General features: G+C 42.4%; 1 protein-coding gene across 10 annotated transcripts in view; it reads left to right on the plus strand.

Moving 5' to 3' along the window:
• Positions 1-24165, plus strand: part of LOC117384838 (supervillin-like) — a 51499-nt gene that overhangs the window by 22436 nt on the left and 4898 nt on the right. For 7 of the 10 annotated variants that reach the window (XM_055228461.1, XM_055228462.1, XM_055228465.1 and 4 more), the window contains 24 exons: positions 679-1180; positions 3880-4006; positions 5442-5501; positions 7561-7617; positions 10100-10244; positions 11511-11603; positions 11714-11794; positions 12180-12357; positions 13341-13513; positions 13895-14050; positions 14129-14265; positions 15453-15594; positions 16572-16717; positions 16829-17004; positions 17236-17383; positions 17654-17942; positions 18803-18954; positions 19298-19403; positions 20047-20254; positions 20573-20706; positions 20835-20990; positions 21631-21774; positions 22837-22958; positions 23120-23275. In XM_055228461.1, coding sequence (XP_055084436.1) covers positions 679-1180; positions 3880-4006; positions 5442-5501; positions 7561-7617; positions 10100-10244; positions 11511-11603; positions 11714-11794; positions 12180-12357; positions 13341-13513; positions 13895-14050; positions 14129-14265; positions 15453-15594; positions 16572-16717; positions 16829-17004; positions 17236-17383; positions 17654-17942; positions 18803-18954; positions 19298-19403; positions 20047-20254; positions 20573-20706; positions 20835-20990; positions 21631-21774; positions 22837-22958; positions 23120-23275 — 3788 coding nt within the window. Of the gene's footprint in view, positions 1-678; positions 1181-3879; positions 4007-5441; positions 5502-7560; positions 7618-10099; positions 10245-11510; positions 11604-11713; positions 11795-12179; positions 12358-13340; positions 13514-13894; positions 14051-14128; positions 14266-15452; positions 15595-16571; positions 16718-16828; positions 17005-17235; positions 17384-17653; positions 17943-18802; positions 18955-19297; positions 19404-20046; positions 20255-20572; positions 20707-20834; positions 20991-21630; positions 21775-22836; positions 22959-23119; positions 23276-24052; positions 24082-24165 lie in introns of all 10 variants that reach the window. The other 3 variants (XM_055228468.1, XM_055228469.1, XM_055228464.1) reach the window with 3 other exon arrangements.

Consider the following 24165-nt stretch of genomic DNA (forward strand, 5'->3'; position numbering starts at 1 on the left):
TACAACTCGATTTCTTTGTTTATAGAATGAACAGAACGATATTACAACTGAAGCTTTGCAAATGTTTGGAAATGTGTTCTGTCTTTGGTTCTTGTGAGGTTGAATGTCTTTTTGCACGTCTTTAACATCTTAAAATGAAAGAGGAAGTGGTGTCACGTCCAGGACAATGCCTCTTCTTCCTGGATCCCTGATGTTTTTGCTGAAGCCACTCGTGCCTCTGCGTGTTACACAGGTTTAATCCTAATCCAAGGCAGCATCTGTTTAACTTCTACATCCACCTGCATCAGCATTTTGCAAAGCTTTGTCTGGACTTTTCAAATCCCTCAGAGATTTACTCATCAGATGTGTTGTCTTATGTGCCAACAAAGATGGCGAGGCGAGGCGAAGTTTATTTGTTATTTAGCACAGTTTATACAACGGTGAAGTCCTTTTTCAGATGGTAAAGCAAATGTCCATTTCTTGGGGTCCCACCGCAGCAGCTGGAAGAAGTGTCTGGGGTGTGGGAAGTCTGCGAGTCCCTGCTTAAACTGTTGCCCCAGATAAGCGTAAGAAAATGGACGTCCATTTTCTTACGCTTATCTTATCTTATCTTTGGATTTTAACAATACAAGTGTGTTTGAGAATGACATTTAATCAGCCAAATACATAACATCTTATATTGTTTTTTTCTCTCTGCAGATGTCCTTGATCCTGCTCCTCTAAAGCCTCTGGTCGCTAAAGTCTCATCTCGAACCGTTTCTCACGTCTCCAGCGGCCCTCATCTTCCTCCTCCTCTTCATCATCATCATCAGCCCACCGTCCAACCTCCTCAAACGCTCCCGAAGCCGTTCATTCAACAGCCTCCTCCCACTCAGCCCAAACCAGCGTCCTACCTGCCCCCCCAGGCCCCTCAGCCGCCTCCCACATACCCCAAACCGTTCACCCACTCCCCCCAGACTGCCCCAAAACCTGCAGGGTACCACCAGCCCCCCCTCACCTTACCCAAACCGTACCAGAGTAGCCCCAGCGCTAAGCCGGTGGGAGTTCTGCAAATCCCGCCCAAACCCACCTCCTTCCCACAGCCTCTGGTTAAGTCCCAGGTCTTGTCTCTGGACCGGAGCGAAGATCTGAGTCCTCCAGAGCTACTGTCCCCCACCGAGTCAGACGCCATGTCCAGCAAACAGATGTCCATCAAGGAGAGGTGAGACAAGCTCAGGGAACGGCATGATTTGGGATCTCACTATGTCAAATATTAGTTTTCACAATGGAACGATTTTTCATGATTCACACCATGATCAAGCAACAGTGAACTTCTGTATTACTATACCTCCTGTGTTCTAGTAGCTTTATGAAGTCACACTTTCAAAATGATAAAGTAAAGTGAATGTATGTAACTTTTCGTGGAGGGGTCAGCCACTTGCTTGTCTCCATGGAGTTATTATTGCTTTATCTTGAATATTCCTCAGTATTATATTAAGTGTATCTGTCTTGCATTTATTCAAACTAAGGTGTTTTTATTCACATAACTTGAAAAACATGTAGTCTTTTTGTGACCACCATTGCCTCTCCACAGATATGACCTGTAACTTGGTCTGGTGGCGTCACCTGTGGTTCTACATAGGTTTAATGCCATACTGTGAAACATACAAAGCAAATAACATCTCCATGGAAACAAGTTGGTAGCGGGCCCTCTACCCATAAAGTTACATCGTGCATCTTTAAATAATGTACTGAATAAAGGGGCTATGAGTCACAGAGTCCTTCACAATTCAATACGATTGTTACAATGCTGCTAAACGCACAATATGGCAACGTCTGTGTAATCCCTCAGTCGTCCAGGAATGATCCACAGCAAAAGAAAAACTATTCTGTCAGTTGGACGTTTGGCTGATCATCCAAGACGCTTCTTCAGTTCTGGTCAGATTCCTGCTGGACACTGCCTTATATCTGTTTGAAAAGAGGAGCTAACTACACTGATGCTAACACACCTGTTTGTTTACAGTGTGTGTTTGTTAGCTAGGTCTATTAACCGCCTATTAGCTGCTAATACACTGCCTGGGCAAAAAAAAAGTCACCACCAAAAAAAGTTCACACACTCTAATATTTGGTTGTTCCGCCTTTAGCTTTGATTACGTCACATATTTACTGTTGCATTGTTTTAATTTCGCTTCTGCAATTCCATCCAGCGTTGCATTAATTTTCACCAAGCTCTTGCATTGATGATGGTAGAGTCTGACCGCTGCACAAAGCCTTCTCCAGCACATCCCAAAGATCCTCAATGGGTTTAAGGTCTGGACTCTGTGGTGGCCAATCCATGTGTGAAAATGATGTCTCATGCTCCTGAACCACTCTTTCACAATTTGAGCCCGATGAATCCTGGCATTGTCATCTTGGAATATGCCCGTGTCATCAGGGAAGAAAAAATCCATTGATGGACTAACCTGGTCATTCAGTATATTCAGGTGTCAGCTGACTTCATTCTTTGAGCACAGACTGAACCTAGACCTGACCAACTGCAGCAACCCCAACATTTTTGCTCAATTAAATCCAGGTGGAGGCTTTTTTTTTTGGCCAGGCAGTGTAGGTGTGAGAGTACCCATTACGAGCCTGAAAGATTATGCAAGTCATGACTCAGACACAGTTCAACAGACCTCGTCAACAAACAGAAACTCTAAACAAACAGATGTGTTAGCTTCAGTGTATTTAGCGCCTTCTTCAGACAGATATAAGGCAGTGTCTAGCACTAATCTGACCAGAACTAAAGAAGTGGCTTGGATGAGCTGTTAAACGTCTTCACTCTAAAGCTTTTGTCCAGTGACACAATTGAATTTCTCTTTTACAGTACATATTGCGATAATCGATTAGTCAGTAGCACAGTAAATACATCAACTGCATTCAGACTTTTTTCCTTCAAAGTTTAGTTGAGCAAAATGTATAAAAACGTATTCAGAACAGTAGATCAGCAGAGAACAATACAGTGTCACCATTAGTTACAGAGTTATGACGTATCTAAATCCACACTTGAACATTAAAACGTGGTTAAAAGCTTAAAAACGTAATTTAACATAACCTAGGATCTTTATCTTCATCTTAACTTTACTGTAAATCCTGTGTGTCTGATGGTGATCTGCTCGTCCAGCGCTCTCCAGTGTTCTGCTGTAGGAGGGAGTCATTTTTAGAATCAGGCTCTGATTCTGAGCACCAGTGTTTCCCACAGAGACACTTCCCTCGCTCTGCCCTGGATTCTACTCTGTCCACGTTAAAGAGGCTAAACCTACTTTAGACTGGCCCATAGCGATAGGTTAGCATGCCCCACTAAGCTTTTGTATAGTCCATTTAAACTTAAGGGGGAGGAGGGTCAAGATGCTGTAACCTAGTTTTCCACCCTTAAAGGAGATATTAGGGAGAACTGTTAGCTCTGGATTGAATGGCGTCCTTAATGTCCTGTAAGTCCATGTATTTGAGCTAAATTTGTCTTGCCCCAGTACAAATATATTGTATAAGCAGATCCTGAGTTCAAAATAAGTCAACTGTGTACTGTCTAAATATAAAGCATGTAATTGTCCCATAATCAGGAAGTGCGTATTAGCATGCTAGTTCTTGTTAACATACCATCAAGGCAAAACTCCTCTCTGGCCTCAGAAAGATGTGAAAAGCACTTATAAACCACACAGTGAATGATTAGGATGCTCTGAAGGTATAATGTGAGTGAGGAGTAGCTTTGGAACACTGCAAACTGTTTAAAATGAACTAATTAGTTTTTTTTTACATTTTTAACACACTAAAAATCTGGTAGAGCAGCTTTAAGGCCTTCAACATAGTTTTAATGCAATTCCTGTTGTTTTACAATGCCAGATCATGATTAGCTTACTGTTATTTTTTGCTATTTTTGTGTTTCAGGGTGGCGCTGCTGAAGAAGAGCGGAGAAGAAGACTGGAAAAACAGAATCAACAAGAAACAGGAAGTGGTGAAGGTGGCCTCAGCAGAAGATCAGCCTCAGGAGAGAGAGCCCAGCCAGGACAAGAAGGTTTGGATCTGTTCTGTTTACTATAGCAACAGTCAAGTAACCGCGCTGCTGTGTTTAACTTTAAAGGAAGTGTGTAATATTTGGTTATGGCCCATTATATTGGCACTCATATTTTCCTAGAGCTTATCCACCGTAACCTGCCTCATTAGATCAAAGTGCATCCAGCCTGTAAGCCTAGTTTTAAAAATGGTCTGAATAGTGTTTGCTGTTCCAGGTTAATTTGCACTGTAAAACTCACAAGGAGACAGGAGCAGATGGGCAGCAGACAGGACCTGAAGGGGAGATGCAGACAAGAGGAGATGAGAGGGTTCAGGATGCAGACAGGAGCAGAGCCAGATGAGCAGGCAGGAAACAGGGTGCAGGGTGCAAATAGGGGCAGACCAGAGCAAATGGAGTCACAGACCAGAGCAGATGCTGGTACAGACAGGAGCAGACAGGAGCAGACAGGAGCAGACAGGAGCAGACAGGAGCAGACAGGAGCAGACAGGAGCAGACAGGAGCAGACAGGGCCGTCTCTCTGCAGATTTAAAGTCCTGATCTCTTTTGCTTCAGAAGCTCAGATCTGCAGCAGCTCTGGCGTCGTTTCACTCACAGCTTCAGATTACATAAGATTATCCCACACCGCCCACTGACACAAACCAGCATCCTGCTTTTAAAGAAAACGAAGAAATGAGTTTAAATGACTTCAGTTTGGGATAAAACTCCTGAAAGAAAATAACAAATATATTTTAAAGCTTCAGTGTGTAACATTTCAGGTGTGTGATCAGCCACCTGCTTCTCTCCAAAGAGAAGCAGGTGGCAGAGGGATTGCCTTTAACATTTATTCCATCACTTACATTTGTATTACTTTAAAAAACATATCTTCTTACTGTGGGTGAGCTCGCTTCTCCCCAGGCCTGACTTCACCTGCTTAGAGACAGAGCAGCAGGTGGTGTTGTAAATACTCACGATTGCTCAGGTGGTTAAGACTTAAATGAATGAAAGTTAGTGATGTAACCTTGTTTTTGGCCTCATTCCTCTTCATCAGTATTCTATGGTCAGCCTCCTCCTTTCAGTCACTCCTCTGTTCATTCGGACACAACAATGCCCTCTCTCTCTCTCTCTCCCTCCCTCCTTCTTTCTCTCTCGTCTCTCCCTATCTATCTCTCTCTCCCTCCCTCCCTCTTTCTCTCTCGTCTCTCTCTATCTCTCACTCTGTCTCCCTATCTCTCTCTCCTCTGTTTTAACCTCTCAGAACTTATCTCTCACCCAGATCTCTCTCTCTCCTCTCTCCTCTCTCTATCTGTCCATCTCTTTTCCTCTTTCCTCTTTTATTTCTTTTAAATAAACACTTCCTCTTAATTCTCCAGGAGAACTTGGCTCTCTCTTTCACTCTCTCCCTCGTTCTCTCATTCCCCTTTAAACACATTGACCCCTGGCTGTTGTTACTCTTCAGGAGGACTTGTCTGTCGCCCTGGACCCCTCTGTCCCTCTCTCTCTGTCGGAGCAGTTGTGGGTAAGCTCCTCCCATTGGTTGCTGCAAACTGACCTCAGCCAATCACGTTTGAGCATGGGGCCGACGCGGTCCGTTCACTTTGTATGGCTCAGTTTGGGGCTTTTACCAATCACTGTTTGCTGGCTGGACTTTGCTCTTCCCTCATATTTGGATTCATTTTCTAGAAATAGTTCAGCACTTTGTCATGGGGCGGAGCTTAGTGTTCCATATTTTCACAGTTTTCACAAATGTTGATTGTTGACCTGTGTATATTATTTCACTAGCAGCTTTTGGTTAGGATTAAGTTTAGAAACAGTTCATTTAAGTTTTCAGTATAGGGCTTAGGGACATAGAACATTAAGCTCCGCCCCTGTAACGAAATGCCAAACATTTAGGGAGCCCCGCTGTCACTGCGCTGTCACGCTGTTGTACGTTAAGCTAACACAGGACGGGCTGACAGCTGTAGGGTTTGTTGATATTGTTTCTGATTCTTTTGAGAGATAACAAATGATACTGAACTTGATCTACACTGCACTTTTTTTGGACACTTTACTCTGTATTGTTCATTCATTCCTGGTGGTAGTAAGTTACATCTGTCGTCATAGCTGCCCTGGGACAGACTGACAGAAATGAGGCTGCCAATCTGCATCATTTGCCATTCCAACCACCACCAAAACTCACACGTTCATCACCACATGCACACTAGCCAAGATGGAGTGTCTTACCCAAGCACACAACATCAACATTATACATTCTGGACCTAGTGAGAATCAATCCTACGATCTTTGGGTTGGTGGAGGCAGTGTCCTGTCGCCATGTTCACCTTGTTCATTCACTCACATTTATTGGTTTTCAGACTCTAAAGTGTGATGATGTCATACTCCCAGATGGGGGCAAGACCCAGTTTTCTCCATCCGTGGGTTTCAGAATGATGACTGTTACCATAAAGTTTCAAAACAAAATATATCTTTTGAATGGTCAACTGTCCTCAAAATGGCAACATTTAATAAGAAGCTGAAACACATGAACTGGAATATCCAAACGGTAACTCGACAAATGTTGAACCTGATCATTTCTATTAGTGACTTGACCCAAGAACCAAATACATTTCTACAGAAGTCTTCATTTTAGCTGCCCCCATCTGCACTGAATATAGATGTGTAAAGAAGTGGACTAAGAGATTGCGACGTCATCCATAGCATTCAGCTCCAGTCAAATAAAGCTCGTCGAGGCTAAAGCAGTTATAGGGGCGACTTTGGAGCCGAGTTCCATATTTGCAATTCCAACCGCATGTATCATAGCAACCAAAGAGCCAATTTTTATCAGGGAGCGGGCACTTAGCAACGCTGTCAATCAAACCTGTTTCTAACGCTAATGGGAGTGACCTCGGGGAAAGAAGGCGCCTGATTTGTCTGTTATTAATGTTCATATCTTGATTTACAGACACAATAGTGAAATAAAAATACCAGGATCATGCAGAGCAGGTTAGTACAAATATTTAACACCAAAATGACGTCGGACAGCAGCAGTTACAGAGAGAGGGGACACAGTTTTTCAATAGAAAGTGAATTGGAGCCAGAGTTGATGGAGCCGGAAGGAACTGTGGTGGCCAATCCATGTGTGAAAATGATGTCTAATGCTTCTGAACCACTCTTTCAAAATTTGAGCCCGATGAGTCCTAGCATTGTCATCTTGGAATATGCCCGTGCCATCAGGGAAGAAAAAATCCATTGATGGAATAACCTGGTCATTCAGTATATTCAGGTGTCAGCTGACCTCATTCTTTGAGCACAGACTGTTGCTGCACATAGACCTGACCAACTGCAGCAACCAACATATTTGCTTAGTTAAATCCAGTTGGCGACTTTTTTTTGACGTGTGCTACGACAAACTCCTTGGCCACAGCAGGACCTCACAGCTTTGGCCTGGCTCATGCTTAGTCAATGGTAGAAAGAGCTGTATACTAACACCACTCTGCACTCCTCCCTCCTGCACCTTTGTTTCATCTCTTTTCATTCATTCATCTTTTCTCTCTCCTCACGTTTGTCTCTCCCTCCCTGCATCTTCTGTCCATCCTCAGGAGCCTGTCTTCTCCTCCACTTTCTCTCCCACTGTTTCGCTCGTCCAAAAGGAGCAGGTAAGGGCATCCCAGCACGGCCGAGAGCGAGTGGGTCTAATTCAGAGATTAACCACTTTCATCAGGACCAAACTGATCTATTTCAATCTCATTAAAGTTGCACTATGTAACTTTTGCCTATAATGTTCCTCAGTGTGGAAAGAAACATTTATTTTGCATTTATTCAGTTGTTTTTATTGTTTAAAAACTCACCTCACAAAAGCTTTTCGTATTAATTTATGCTGTACATATAAGTGACAATAGGTAAATTAAATGCCATACTGTGGAACACTGGAACAATAACATCTCCACAGTGACAAGTAGGTGGCGCATGTGTAACAATGGTTGTTTTTGGAATTGCCTCTGTGTCATATCTGCTACCCACATCCAACTAGAAAGTAAATTATAAAGTTCACTAAAATGTAGGTCAAATCTGTCTAATCTTTAATCTGAAATATAAAAAGATGTTAACCATGTTTTAGTGAAAAGAGTCGTCTCCATCCCTCCCCCCTCTCTTCAGGAAATCAGAACTAAAGCAGGACTAAACCAGGACTAAACCAGGACTAAACCAGGACTAAACCAGGACTAAACCAGGACTAAACCAGGAATAAATCAGGACTGAACCAGGATTAAATCAGGAATAAACCAGGAATAAACCAGAACTAAACCAGGACTAAACCAGGACTAAACCAGGACTCATCCAGGACTAAACCTGGACTAAACCAGGACTAAACAAGGACTAAATCAGGACTAATGCAGGAATAAACCAGGACTAAACCAGGACTCAACCATGACTCAACCAGGACTAAATCAGGACTAAATCAGGACTAATGCAGGAATAAACCAGGACTAGATCAGGACTAAACCAGGACTAAACCAGGACTAAACCTGGACTAAACCAGGACTAAACCAGGACTAAACCAGGACTGAACCAGGATTGAACCAGGACTGAACCAATACTAAAGCAGAACTAAATCAGGACTGAACCAGGACTAAAACAGAATATAATAATGTTAACCGTGCTCTAGTGAGGTCAGTAGTCTTCATCCCTCTCTCTTCCTCTTCCTCTTGAGTAGTGTTGACAGTTCTCAGTGTGACTCTGGAGTGTAGAGCACGACCTGCCTCAGCTCCTCTGATCTGTCTCTGTATCTGCTGAGGTTCACTGGTGCTACAGGGATAACTGCTCTGTGGACCAGGGCATCACACTACATCAGACCCATGACGAGCGATGTTAAGATCAACAGATTTTATTATGAATTAAGAACCAACAGTATTTTATTTTCAAAATCTAAATGTACATAATCTTACTCATCACTAACCTCCTTCAATTAACTTTAACACAAAGGTTTGTCAAGTTTAGCAAGTAGGTATATGGGTAAGTTTGTGTTTAAAAATTATTTTATTTTTCATTGTGGTTGTGTTTATTGCACTAATAAAATCATGTGTCTTTACTGAGTGGGCTCACATCTCCACAAACCTGACTCTTATTTGGCCTGGAGAAGGGCCTGTTCCTGCCGGTTTCCATGGAAGTATCGTTTCTTTGACTATAATATTCCACAGTATGGCATAAAAAGTATCTATCTCCATGGAGAGTGTTCTGAAGTATGGTTTTAACTTTCAATGTTGTTCTCCTTAAATTTATATTTCCATGGAATCATGTCGGTGACTTTCCACCACCAAAAAGTTACATACTATCACTTTAAGTTTTGGAGACTATGGAACAAACCAGGACTGAACCAGGACTGAACAAGGACTAAACCAGGACTAAACCAGGACTTAACCAGGACTAAACCAGGACTAAACCAGGACTTAACCAGGACTAAACCAGGACTAAACCAGGACTAAATCTGGACTAAACCAGGACTAAACTAGAACTAAACCAGGACTAAACCAGGACTACGCTAGAACTAAACCAGGACTAAAGTAGAACTAAACCAGGACAAAACCAGTACTAAACCAGGACTAAATATGGACTAAACCAGGACAAAACCAGGACTAAACCAGGACTAAATATGGACTAAACCAGGACTAAACCAGGACTAAACTAGAACTAAACCAGGACTAAACCAAGACTAAATCTGGACTAAACCAGGGCTAAACTAGAACTAAACCAGGACTAAATCAGGACTACACTAAAACTAAACCAGGACTAAACTAGAACTAAACCAGGACAAAACCAGGACTAAACCAGGACTAAATATGGACTAAATCGGGACTAAACCAGGACTAAATATGGACTAAACCAGGACTAAACTAGAACTAAACCAGGACAAAACCAGGACTAAATATGGACTAAACCAGGACTAAACCAGGGCTAAATCTGGACTAAATCAGGACTAAACCAGGACTAAACTAGAACTAAACCAGGACTAAACCAGGACTAAACCACTCAATATAGACATTGTACAGCCAAGATGATTTCCATATATTATGTAGATTTATCTTGTAAATATGTTTGTGTGTATGTTTTTGTGAATATGTTTGTGGCTATGTTTTTGTGCAGAAGGGGGAGGAGATTGAAGCTCAGATGACGATCGAGGAGAGAAAACAGCTGATTTCAACTCGAGAAGACGCCTGGAAAAGCAGCGGCCGAGGAGCAGCCAACGACTCCTCTCAGTACACTGTGGCCGCTCGCATGGTCAAGAAAGGTCAACTGATACACAAATACAAGAGTGCCACACACTTCAGAACAGACCTGTACAAGTCTGAACCAGATTTAGGTCCCAGAGAGCAGTGTTAGGACTAGACTGAAAACCCACCTCCTCTCCCTGGCATTTAATACTAGTTGATGTTTTATTGTTATTTGCCTGTTTCATATTATGGGTATATTAGTTTTTTGTTGACTTTTTATATGAAGCACTTTGATCAGCTGATGTTGTTTTTAAACGTGCTATATAAATAAAATTGAACTGAATTGAACTTCACATTTTAGGATCCAAGATCCAAGGATATAAGAAGATGGGAGGGCATCACTCCATACACGTCTTACAGTTTTAATAGTGATTTAAATCTAGTTTGAACATGATTTTAAAATAGTTTAATGTTATTATGTGATTACTAATATATTTTTTTTACCAGCAGATGGCAGTATTGAGTATTTGTAATTCAGTACTTTTTACACTGTATACCTGCATTTAACATACTGCAATGTATTCTGCAAGTTACTGTATTCTGAATAACACCAAATTAATAAGTAACTGCACCAGAATACAGGCAAAATTAGGCAAGTCAAGTTTATTTGTACAGCAGAGCACACAAAGTAACTCAAAGTGCTTTACAGAATAAGAAATCACAATACAAATCAATCAAAACATAAATAATCACCATAAAGTAAACATTACAAGAGATAAATGCAGAATGAAAAACCTTTCAGTCATATGCACAGATAAACAGACCTGTTTGAGCCTGGATTTAAACATTGTCAATTAGTATTATAACATCTATTTGAAGTACATGTATTTAGTTACCTGGAAACCGTGCAAGACTCCTAAAAAGAGATCCAAACTGCTTGAATTATAATAAAAGTATGACATGTTAACATCTGCTATAAGGTACATAATGATAATCAATAACATCTTTATTAGCCATTGAACAATATTTCTCCTTATTAGACCGTAGTTTATCAACTTGGATGAGGACTGAACTGAAGGACCCCCACTACACCATGACCACAGATACACTTAGGCATGGTTTAAAGTTGAACAGTGCACTCAAATCCATTAAAAAAAAATTAAATTAAAAATGAATAAATAAATAATAACAACAACAACTATGGTAAATTTCTGTTATTACAAATATAAAAAATATAAAAGTCTACACATTTCCTGTTTATATCCCCACATTATCAGGATAAATATTAGTCAGTATTTTCCTCGTCCTTTATAATCTTTGTACTAAAGTGTTTGTGTGCACAGGTCTGGCTGCCTCCTCCTCAGTCATCAGCCCCATTCTGTCTCCTGTCTCCGCTAAAACCAAGAGCAGCAGCAGCATCACAAAGCCACAAGAAGGTATCACAAACACACTTTTCACTTCACTCTATGTGTGTGTTTTTTTTAAGTATTTATTCCAGAACATTTGAGGCAATTCCAAATCTCTGTTTTCTATGTAATATTTGCAGAGATTGAGGCCAGGCCAGACATGGAATCAGACAAGAAACTGGACAAGCTGGAGAGTTTCTTAGGAAAGATTAACAACAAAGGTATGTGAGTACAGCTTGTGTTTTAGTGCCTGTATTACTGGTAAAGGCTACGATTGTTTATGTAATACCATTTTATCTTTCCATCTTATTCTGTCCACAACCAGCTAACACTTTACTCTACAAACATGCTCTGAAAAGCATTTGACTCTTTACTTCTATTAGTTCAACAGTTTACATTTCAGTCTTCTCTCTAATTTTTTCTACCAGTAAAAACACTTTATGAAAGATGTTTAATTGGAAACGTTGCAGGCAAAACAAAAACCTCTCAATGGAGACAAATGCGAAGTGACACAGAGCAAATTTAAAACCAAAAGTCACACATCTAATCTAAAAACGACTGCATATGTTTGGCTCTGATCTTGTTGACGTTGCGCTGTGTGTCCAGTGGCCGGTCTGCAGGAGACCACTCTGACCGTGACGGAGAAGGCCGTGAAGGAGGTCATGAAGCTCGACGATGAAATCTTCTCTAAATTCTACAAACATGTGGCAGAATTCCCGCGGATCCCGTCAAGAATCGAAATCAGCGACGATTTTGACTCCATCTTTGGTTCTCAAGGGCCAAAGTAAGATGTTAAAGTTCATTCAACACTTCAGTACCTCTTTATATTTATGCACACCTAATATGTGCTTTAGCTGACCTTAAAGCAGTCATTTGTGCATGTTTGAGTCATCTTTAATTGCATATTTAAGAGGCAATTTTACTGATCAATCCCCTTTTTCGCTTCCGTTGGTGCACGCCCACTGTGACATATGCACTTGGTTCTTCAATTTTATTTTCACCGGTGTCACGTAGTCATTTTGGTACTTTTTTTTTTTTTTTAACTCCCTTATTCGCTAATGTGATGTGCAGCTTTGTTTGTGTGGGCACCATAGTTTTCTAACACGAAAGTCAGCGAATTTGTTTCTTTTATTAAGTCATTTTAGATGAATATTGTGAATTCAAATGCCCAAAATATAACATAATGATCCACAGGAGTCATAGATTATAACTTAACAGAGACACACAAGAGAAATATGTTCTCTTTAATAAAGCAAGAGCAAAGACTTTCATAATGAGCAAATAGAATATTAACAATTATACAGGCTCAATAAGTACTTAAGGTGTATGACAGGTGTTTTTTCTAATCATGACTTGGTTTGGTGGATTGTACTTGTGGTTTTAGAATCCCTCTACCTCTGTCTACACGGAAAAGTCCGTCTAAAGTGCATTTTGGATTAAACCTTCATTTCACCAAATAAAAGGTGTTGCAATTTATTAATCAAATCAAAACTATTGTGTTATTTAGACAGGTTTTGGCCCTTGTTGTCATTATGGTTGCTAGGTAACAGTAATCTCTACATATGTCACATCTTCTGCCCATGTCCAACCTGAAAATAAAATGAGCCTAACCTACTCGAATGTGCCATATACACTTAAGTTAAGGAGTTAAGAGTATTACTTAAATAAACAAAGCCTGAATCAATCTCTATAAGCTGTTTTTTCCTAAAGCTAATTAAGATGTAGTTATTATAAAGTGCAGTTTCGTCTAAATGTCCTGTGTTTTAGGTTGACGTCGTCGATGGTGCAGCACAAACGCGCCGTCCGCCCCTCGAGGAACGTCCCGGCCTCGAAGAACCCTCTGAAGAAGCTGGCATCAAGAGAAGACATCAGGTTGGAGTACACGGAGCAGAGACTCAACGTGGGCCAGATCGAGAGCAAGAGGATCAAAGCAGAGAAGAGTCAGTATCAGTATCAGAGTGAGGTTTACAGCACAACAGAAATCTGATCAGACCACCTGGTGTCAGTGGAGCAGTGGATTTTTAGAGGAACTGTTGTGTTTGGAAGTCAGAATACAATGAATTTTGAAGTTAATAATGCCTTTTTGTATCTGCCTTGCCAAAACCTGCACATGTGTAACTGTGTACATGGTATTTCAGTAATCTGATAACTCCAGAAATCAGATAATGATCACATTTTTGGTGTGCTGAGAGTCAGCTGGGTGCTGCCTTACATTTCAGTATCCATATATGCTTGTAATGAGAGTGTGCTTGTGAAAGGATGTTTACAGCATTTATGAGTATGTTCGTTCGACATATAATTCGAATAATCTCATGTTTCAGCGTCTAAGACCTCGGAGTACTCGGAGGCGGCTCTGGCAGGTCTGGCCTCCAAAGAAAACTTCAGCAGTGTGAGTCTGAGGAGTGTGACGGCCTCAGAGCAAACCAGTAACAACAGCGCTCTGCCGTATAAGAGCACCATGCTAATGCTCGTCAAAGGTACTCTCTGTTAGCTTTGCATTATTGATCGAAAATACATGTACTGTGCATTATATTATGTATAATATGTGCCTGCAGGGCGGCGCCACGTTCAGACCAGACTAGTGGAACCCAGAGCCTCGTCTCTGAACAGTGGAGACTGTTTTCTGCTGGTCACTCCTGAGCACTGCTTCGTTTGGATTGGAGAGTTCTCCAACGTCATCGAGAGAGCAAAGGTCAGAGCCAGACTCACACTCAGGTTTATATTTGAGTGAATGTGTCACAATATTTACGTCGACTTATCGTTCAGTACATGAGAGTTGAAGTATATTTTTTGGGTGAAGTATTTTATTGTGTCTTTGTTTGTGTTTTCTTTGAACTTTTTTTTTTTTTGTTTTTTTGCAATTGCGATAAGATTTGAGCTGCAGGAAGTTGAATTAATATCCTCTGTGACTCATTATAGATACAAACTTGTGCTGCATTCTGTTGTTTATGTATCACAGCTTATGGTTTAACAACTCTATACTTTGATTTGCTTTGTGATGCGAGTGCCATTAATTAGTTTCAACATTAGCATTTATCATCGTCTCTATTATATTGTACTACAAAATGCGTTATTTTGATCAGTGTCCTGTATTATTACACTTTTAAAGACAATTCTTCACAGCAGTGGTCCCCAGAGTGAGCGTGGGTCCTCTGGTGGGCTGCAAAAACACTTAAAAGGACATGACATTGAATTCTTTAAAAATATGCACAGTATATATATTTATAAATCTCACTAAGAAAGCAAGCCTCGTGTTCACTTTTGTTTCTTCAAGCATAATTGATCCATTTCAAATCACTCGTCTTCTTGTGTTGCTGAGACCACACAAAAGATAAAACCAAAACTATGGTACTATATAATGTTAAACTGATAAAAATGCTAAGTGCTTTTCCTCCTCTCACTCCTCCACAATGACACAGACCCATCTGTGCTGCTCCCACTGAACAGAACAGAGCAGCTCTCATGCAGGACGCAGGCTCTTTACAAATGAATACAGTAATAAGATGGAGATGAAACTAAGATTATAAAGTGTTTTTGGTCTAGTTTCAATGTATCTAGGTCTTGGCAAACAGTATACTTGTTACTAAGACTCTATTCCAAGAAAATACAAACAGTACCCAAATTAGAAAGCAGATTTAGTATATACACAGTTTTTAAATCATTATTTATACTGACCCAAATGTTTTGTCATTAACATATTACAAAATCAATGTTTATTTACGGATTGAGGTGTAGACAGCACTGGAGAAACTCTAACTTAGTCCTGTTATTGTGTCCGTGGGCATGATCTAGGCACATTTCACGTTTATTAATTCTTCTTGAGTTTAAATAGTTATGAAATCGAAGAACTGAAAGAAGACACATGTTTCTGTCTTGTAGGCGATGGACCTGGCCTCGTTCATCCACTCGCATAAGGACCTGGGCTGCAGAGCGACACAGGTTCAGTGCATCGAGGAGGGGGTAAACTCTCCGGACTCCCAGCTGTTCTGGAGCCTCCTCGGGGGACAGACCGCCTACCAGGGTAAGGACTCAAGGAAAGGTCAGAGCAATCATGGAATTAGTAGTGCAATATTTCAGGAAACAGGAATCACCCGGTTTGATTTTCTATAGAGCTCAAAACTCTGTCCCACCTGCTGAAGCCATGAAGTACATACACCTGGTCCTTTCTACAAACCTCAGAGGATGTTGAGCTAATGTTTTTATCCTTATTTAAACCAGGACTGGGTCATAATTTCCTGAACCTAAACTAAAGACCTTTTAATCATGGTTATCGCATTTTTTTTTCCTCCAAAGAAGTCATTTTTACACCATATTGAATCCTTAATACGTCATATGTTTTCCTAACTGTAACACCTCCCTCCTTCTCTCCCTTTCTCCCCCTCTCTCTCCCTCTCTCCTCCTCTCTTACCCCGCCCTCTCCCTCTCTCTCTCTCTCCCTTTCTCTCTCTCCTCCAATCTCACTCTCCTCCTCACCCCCCTCTCCTCCTCTCTCCCCCTCTCTCTCCTCCTCTCTCACTCTCTCCTCCCCGTTCTCTCTCCCTCTCTCCTCCTTTCTCCCCCTCTCTCTCCTCCTCTCTCACTCTCTCCTCCCCCCCTCCCTCTCTCCTCCTCTCTCCTCCTCTCTCACTCTCTCCTCCCTGCTCTCTCCTCTTTTCTCCCCCTCTCTCTCCTCCTCTCTCACCTCCCCTCTCTCCCTTTCTCCCTCTCTCCTCCTCTCCCCCTCTCTCATCCTCTCTCACTCTCTCCTCCTCTCCCCCCTCTCTATCCCTCTCCCCCCTCTCTCTCCCTCTCCTCCTCTCTCCCCCTCTCTCACCCCACCATCATCCTCTCTCCTCCTCTCTCTCTCCTCCTCTCTCTCTCCTCCTCACCCTCCTCTCTCCCCCTCTCTCTCTTCCTCTCCCCCTCTCTCTTCCTCTCTCACTCTCTCATCCTCTCCCCCTCTCTCCTCCTCTCTCAATCCCCCCCCCTCTCTCTCCCGTCTCTCCCTCCTCCCTGCAGCGGCCGGTCCCCCTGAAGAGGACGAGCACTTTGAGTCAAACATCGTGGAGACAAACTGTATCTTCAGGCTGGAGCAGGACAAACTGGTCCCTGAGGACGAGCAGTGGGGCAAAGTACCACAGTGCTCCCTGCTGGCCACAAAAGAGGTCTGCACAGAACTGCATAGACTGAACACCAGCAGCAACACTCAGAAAATATTTTAATCATATTCTATTAGAACAAAGATATAATGTCCAGATGTGCGCCTCGTTCTGCAGGTGCTGGTGTTTGACTTTGGCAGTGAGGTGTACGTGTGGCACGGTAAAGAGGTGACTCTGGCTCAGAGGAAAGTGGCCTTCCAGCTCGCCAAACACCTGTGGAACGGGAGCTTCGACTACAGCTGCTGTGACGTCAACCCGCTGGACCCCGGGGGCTGCAACCCTCTAATACCCAGGTACTGTCTATGTTAATACGCAGGTACAACTTTGCATTTGTAATCCACTCATATGTCCAAATACCAATCTATACATGTTACTTATACCCAGTTGCTATCTACATAATGCGCTGATTCACAGGTCAAATATATCAGTGATACAGAGGGTTGGCAGTTAAATCCCATGTGCAAAAATCCCATATAATAAAGACCACTGAAACACATATATACATATCTGTCTGTGTCCCTCAGGAAAGGCCTGGGCCGTCCAGACTGGGCCATTTTTGGGCGTCTGACCGAACACAACGAGACGAGTTTGTTCAAAGAGAAGTTCCTGGACTGGACCGAGCTCAAGTCTCCAACGACGAAGGAGGCACCAGAACCTTTGCCAGAACTCAAGGTACAACTGTTTTTTACTGTGGATTAAAATAGAGATACACTTTATTTGTCTACTACTTCCAATTTGAAATGGAAAAGCATTGATTTTTTTTGCATAGAAAAAGTTTAACGTTTTATTATTTTTTATTTTTTCATTATTGTTTTATTATGATCCATTTTTGAAATACATTAGTTTATCTGCAAAAATATTATTTTTGCCATAGAAACAAAGAAAAATATTCTCTGACTCCTCTTGTCCTCTGGTTCTAACCCCCTTCGTGCCTCCTCTCAGTCCCCTCAGGAGGCTCCGGGTCGGGGCTGCAGACCGTACGACGCCGGCCTCATGCTGCCGGTGCTCCAGTCCTTGGTGCAGACGGTTCTGGATGGGCTGAATGTGGGGAGGGGCTACGGACCGGTGGAGACAGAGGACCACCTGAGGACCCTGGAGATCTCCACCGTGTCTGTGGACGTGTGGCACATCCTGGAGTTCGACTACAGCCGTCTGCCCCGCCAAAGCATCGGCCAGTTTCACGAGGGGGACGCCTATGTGGTCAAGTGGAAGTACATGGTCAGCACTACAGGTAAAGTAAAAACTAGGACTAAACCAGGACTAAAGCAGGACTAAACCAGGGCTAAACCAGGACTAAACTTGGACTATAACAGGACTAAACCAGGACTAAACCAAAGCTAAACCAGGACTAAACTTGGACTATAACAGGACTAAACCAAAGCTAAACCAGGACTAAACTTGGACTATAACAGGACTAAACCAGGACTAAACTTGGACTATAACAGGACTAAACCAAAGCTAAACCAGGACTAAACTTGGACTAAACCAGGACTAAACCAAAGCTAAACCAGGACTAAACTCGGACTATAACAGGAATAAATCAGGACTAAACCAGGACCAAACCGGGACTAAACCAGGACTAAATCAGGACTAAACCAGGACTAAACTTGGACTATAAGAGGACTAAATCAGGCCTAAAGCAGGACTTATGTGGTCAAGTGGAAATACATGGTCAGCACCACAGGTAAACCCAAAACTAGGACTAAACCAGATCTAAACCGGGATTAAGCAGGACTAAATCAGAGTTTAACCAGGGCTATATACCAGGACTAAACCTGGACTAAACCAGGACTAAAATAGACCAGTACATAGGTCAGTTTAATAAGGGAGACACATATCTGGTCAAGTGGAAGTACATGGTCAGCACTACGAGTAAACCAAAAAGTAGGACTAGTCCAGGGTTAAATCAGGTCTAAACTAAGCCTAAACCAGGGCTAAACCAGGACTATAACAGAACTGTAACAGGACAAAAGCAGGACTAAATGGACCAGAGCGTCGGGTTGTTCTGCAGGGGCAAACCAAGGCAAAGGTGTTGCAACTGGAATCCATTGTTCCTTATTATTTGTATCTATTGTTTTGTTTGTCCCACAGTTGGTCGCAGGGCAAACCCGGAGGCACGCAGCTCAGGTCCAGGGAAAGAGAAATGCTGCTACTTCTTCTGGCAGGGACGACACTCGAACGTGAGCGAGAAGGGAACCTCTGCTCTGATGACTGTGGAGCTGGACCAAGAGAGAGGGGGGCAGGTAACCAGACTTTACAATCATGTCTATTTATCTAAAAGTAGCTGTGGGCGCCGCCATTATTCAGGTTGGATTATTTTGAATGGGGCTGCTAATCTTGACAGCAAATTAAGTTCAATGCAGACTACAGAGCTGTTTTAAAGCCTCAGAGAATCGCTGTAGTGTTGACTTGTTGGTCACATGAACAATGAACATTTTACACAAATCAGTCTTCTTTATATCAGATTCTAGAGGTGAAAAGTGAACCATTTAGAGTCAAAAGTGGGCGGGGCAGATTAAGGTCTATAACTATGTCTATTATCATGTTTACAGTCATTTCTAACAGTTTTAACCCTATGTGTTTAAGGTCCAAGTGCAGCAGGGTAAAGAACCGCCATGTTTCCTCCAGTGCTTCAATGGAGGGATGATCGTTCACGCTGGAAAGAGAGAAGAAGAAGAGGAGAACACACAGAGTAACTACACTAAGCATTTACTATTACATTCTGAAAAACTCTTGAATCATGTGAACACGTATTTAGCAGCGCAGTCAGTACGATTTCTGTTTTAACAATATACACAATTATCTAAAATGAATTAAATATTATATGAGCATTTACTGTGTATGTGGTGTTTGAATAATACTGTTCCAGTCCTTTTTGGCAATTTTACTGCAAATAAAAGTTGCAACTTTGTAGTCAAAAACATATGTGCTGCCTCCAGTGGCCACTGCAATTTCAAGTACTACATGACATCACACAGGACTGCCTGATTAAAGCCAGCTGTTTACAATTACAAACACCTGACTCGTTTCAGTATTTTTGCTGGAAGTATTATATTTCTTGTTGAGACTTGGGAGTTTCTCCAAGAAAAACAACTAAAGAATAAAATGAAGTGAGAAGTTGTCTTGAATCAAAGAGTTTGATTTATTAAAGCACTTGTGCCACAAAGAGCTGTTCATCCCTGACAGAGTATCATTTTGCCCTGAACTGTGTCAGTGTCAGAACAAACAGCATATTTATACCACACAGATAAGAATCACATGAACCAGAAAACCAGTTTAGAACTGTTAAAGTAGCACAAGGCCAAAACACTATAATTAAAGATTCTTTGTTGCAGGCGAGTGGCGTCTGTACTGTGTGCGCGGTGAGGTGCCAGTGGAGGGCCACCTTCTGGAGGTGCCCTGTCACTGCAGCAGCCTGCGCTCCAGAGCCTCCATGATCCTCCTGAACATAAACAGAGCCTGTATGTTTCTATGGCACGGCTGTAAGACCCAACTCCACACCCGGAGCGTGGGCACCAGGGCGGCACAACGCATCAAGGAACAGTATGTACTTGGATTAAACTTAATATGGTTCATCATTAAAAGGACTTACAGGACTGAATCCCTCACAACAACATCATACTGTTTGGATATTTCTTTCAAAACTGCCCATGGTATATACAGGTCCAAGCCCTCCATCATCAAAAATGTAAAATTATGAAGCACAAACGTTTAATGTGTGTTGCCGAATGAGATTTGGTCAACATGAGCTGCTAAAACTTTCTAGAAATCTATAAAAGATGTGACATATGGGAATGGTAGAGTCTGGTGCTGTAATTATGACAGTGAAAAACACATTTACATTGTTTCTTGTTGTGATAGATGCCCCCTAGAGGCCGGTCTCCACAGCAGCAGTAAAGTGACGATTCATGAGTGCGATGAAGGGATGGAACCCCCTGGCTTCTGGGAGGCTCTGGGCAGGAAAGACCGCAAAGCCTATGACTGTATGCTGCAAGGTAATTAGAGCTGGGACTGTAACTATATCTCTATCTTAAAATTATGAGCATGTTCTACCTTACACTTGTCCCTGTAGTTCCCAAACCTTACACATGTGTCCTAATGAGTTGTATCCTTCTGTTTTCAGACCCGGGTAAATTTAACTTCACTCCACGGCTCTTCCAGCTCAGCAGTTCATCTGGAGACTTTGTGGCTCAGGAATTTTTCCACCCATCCAGGGCTCCAGACCTCATCAGCTCTTTGCCCTTTCTGCAGGAGGACCTGTACAACGTGCCACAGCCGGGTCAGTGCAGCTCAAACTCTAGATATTTTGCCCAGTAAGTCTGGATTCACTGATTCTGGATTCACAAAAATTGTTGTATAAACTTGTTGCTTGGTAAATCTCTACAGAAAGCCTCTGAATGGGATTTACACTTTCTCTTTTCTCAAGTCAAACTCAGACAAAGCCGTCCAATCAGATTAGTTTATTTCAGTGGCACATGGGAAACGGACAACCTCATTGGTCACCTATTGTTCAGAACCAAATCAAAATTGTCTTCTCTCAGATTAACAGTGTTTAGTGCTTCTCTGATCCTGCCAAAATGACTCTCAGGCCTTTATGTTAGGTTATTTTTTACTCGTGAGCAGCCATGTTTGTTTTGATATGAATAAATGTACCATGCACTTCTCTGATTGGCTAATCCACTTGTCTATCACACCATTTTGAACTTGTAGAGTAAAATCTTTGTAAAATCTTAGTAAATCCTGTAGTTTTGTGTGGCCTGGCTCAGTAAGAGGTCTTCATATAGAGTACTTACTCTGATCCCCCGTGTCCTGGGGCAAGACACTTCACCTGCCTGGCCACAGTATAAATGTGATGTGTGTACTTATGCATTACGATTGCGAGCCCTAATAAAGCCTCCATATCTCCTCTCTCTCTGTAGCCCTGTTCCTGGTGGATAACTTCCACGAGGTTTACCTTTGGCAGGGCTGGTGGCCGCCGGACTCAGAGGTCACGGGGTCAGCACGGATCAGGTGGGACGCAGACAGGAAGTGCGCCATGGAGACGGTGCTCCAGTACTGCAGACGTAAGAGCGAAGAATCTATAATGGTTTTGTTATTTTCAGAAAGTGGAGCCATTATTCTACCCTAAAGACGTGATTGTTGCCCAGTGAAAGGATTTTAAGCCATTATGGGCTCGACAAACTGCAGCGACTAGCGGCAGCTTGTCACGTCGTGCTCTGTTCCAGAGCAGATCGTGAGCCTCCTACACGTCTGATTGGCTGTTTATTTGGAGGGAATTTTGAGGTTAATAGCGGTAGATGGGGAAAAGACGCTAAAATGAAATCTCGTAAAGTTTTGCTTCATTTGACTAAAATATTACAATTGGTTGCCTCTACAAAACTAAAAAAAAGCGATCCTGGGTCCACCCTATTCTGCAGCTAATTCTGTTTAATGTAAAAACCTTTTTATGTTGAATCAGTCTTTAATACATTTGGTTATTAGCCTCCATAAATTTATCTGAATTAACAAATTTGCGCATGTTAACTTACCACTCATATTCACCCTGGCACCAATGAGTTCCCAGGCAGCTGCTTTTTTTTGATATATCTCGGTCGTCTCTTTGAAATGTCAAAAAGAATTGGGAAATCCGACACCGTGAGTCTAATTTTCTCCTCCATGATGTTTCTGAAGTGGACAGTGCATTGGCTCGTCAATCAAACTCTCTCTGATTGGCTGTTGTGCAGGCGACAGCGATAAAAGTAGAACATTTTTCAACTTTCATTAGTCACGTCGCGGGGCCGCGTGTGCACGTCCACATGCACGAGCGCGAGGTTTTCACGTGCATGACTTTCGCTTGTTGTGGAGGTGAGAGAGACGAGCGATTTTCGCAGTGTCGCACAGGTACCATTGAAAATAAATGGAGAGCGAGCGACGTCGCTCCCCGTGTGTCGAGCCCATTAGATTAATATGACATGTTTGTGGAGCCAATCCCAAACAAATAAGAGTCAACATTTGTGCATCATAAGTTTGGATGTTTCTTTCAAAAGCAGTGAATCTCCCTTAGAGTTACACAGGCCCCTGCCCTCTAGCTGTTATTTTAGTTCTTCATTACTGTGTTTCATATTTTGTGTTTTGAATCTTTCCAGAGAAGAACGAGAAGAAACCACAGAAGTCGTACCTGATCCACGCTGGACTGGAGCCGCTCACCTTCACAAACATGTTCCCCAGCTGGGAGCACCGTGAGGACGTGGCTGAGATCACTGAGAGGGTAAACCTGAAGATACAACTGTTTAGACTTTCACCAAGACTAACATAATTTGGACTCCAGCCCTGTGTTCCTCTGTCTGCCTCAGAGCACATGCGGTTAACACTGTATTTATATGAGTTCTGCATTTGTACATTTCTTTAATCCTTGTGCTTCGTGTGCAGGAGGCCGAGGTGTGCAACCAGATCATTTTGGTGGAGGACGTGTTGGCTCGTCTCTGCCAGAACTCCTTCCCTCTGTCTCAGCTCCAGAGCAGACCTCTGCCCGAAGGAGTGGACCCTCTGAGGCTGGAGATCTACCTTTCCGACCAGGACTTCCAGGTCAGGACCAGGGCTGGACCAGGGTCTGAATGAGGGAACTAGACCAGGACTAAACAAGGGAGTAGACCAGGGGGTAAATCAGGACTGAACAAGGATGTGACAGGGGACTAAACCGGGACTGAATCAGAACTAGACCAAGGAGTAAACCAGGACTGAACAAGGACTGAACAAGGGACTAGATTGGGATGGAACCAGAACTAGACCATGGAGTAAACGGGACTGAACAAGGAACTAAAACGGGACTGAACCAGGACTGAACCGGGACTAAACAAGGGACTAAACAAGGGACTAAACAAGGGACTAAACAAGGGACTAAACAAGGGACTAAACAAGGGACTAAACAAGGGACTAAACAAGACCTGAACCAAGACTGAAGCAGGACTGAGCCAGGGTCTAAACCAGGGAGTAAACCAAGACTGAACCAGGACTACACCAGAGATTAAACAAGGAAGAAAAAAAGAAATAAAGCAAGACTGAACCATGTCCAGGGCTAAACAAGGGCCTAAACCAGGACTGAAACAGGGACTAGACCTGGGCTAAACCAGGGACAAAACCAGGACTAAACCAGGACTAAACCAGGACTGAACCAAAACTGAACCAGGGACTAATCCAGGGCCAAACCAAAGTCTAAAGACCATTTTCAATAAACTTCAGACAACAAAAACAATACACAACATGTCTTTTAACTGAAACCAAAGACATATTTTTATATTTTCAGTCCTACCACATTATTCATCATTACTCTTTATTTGGTCATTAATTCCATGTAACTTTAACTTTTCAGAACAAGTTGTAGTTGGACTGAGGTAAGAATGAGTCAGGTTTCATCTCCGCATGTCCACAAACCTGTGCACTCCAAAAAAATCACCATCTAATGTTAAAACGACTTG

The sequence above is a fragment of the Periophthalmus magnuspinnatus genome, chromosome 17 (assembly GCF_009829125.3).
Source record: "Periophthalmus magnuspinnatus isolate fPerMag1 chromosome 17, fPerMag1.2.pri, whole genome shotgun sequence".
Lineage (NCBI taxonomy): Eukaryota > Metazoa > Chordata > Actinopteri > Gobiiformes > Gobiidae > Periophthalmus > Periophthalmus magnuspinnatus.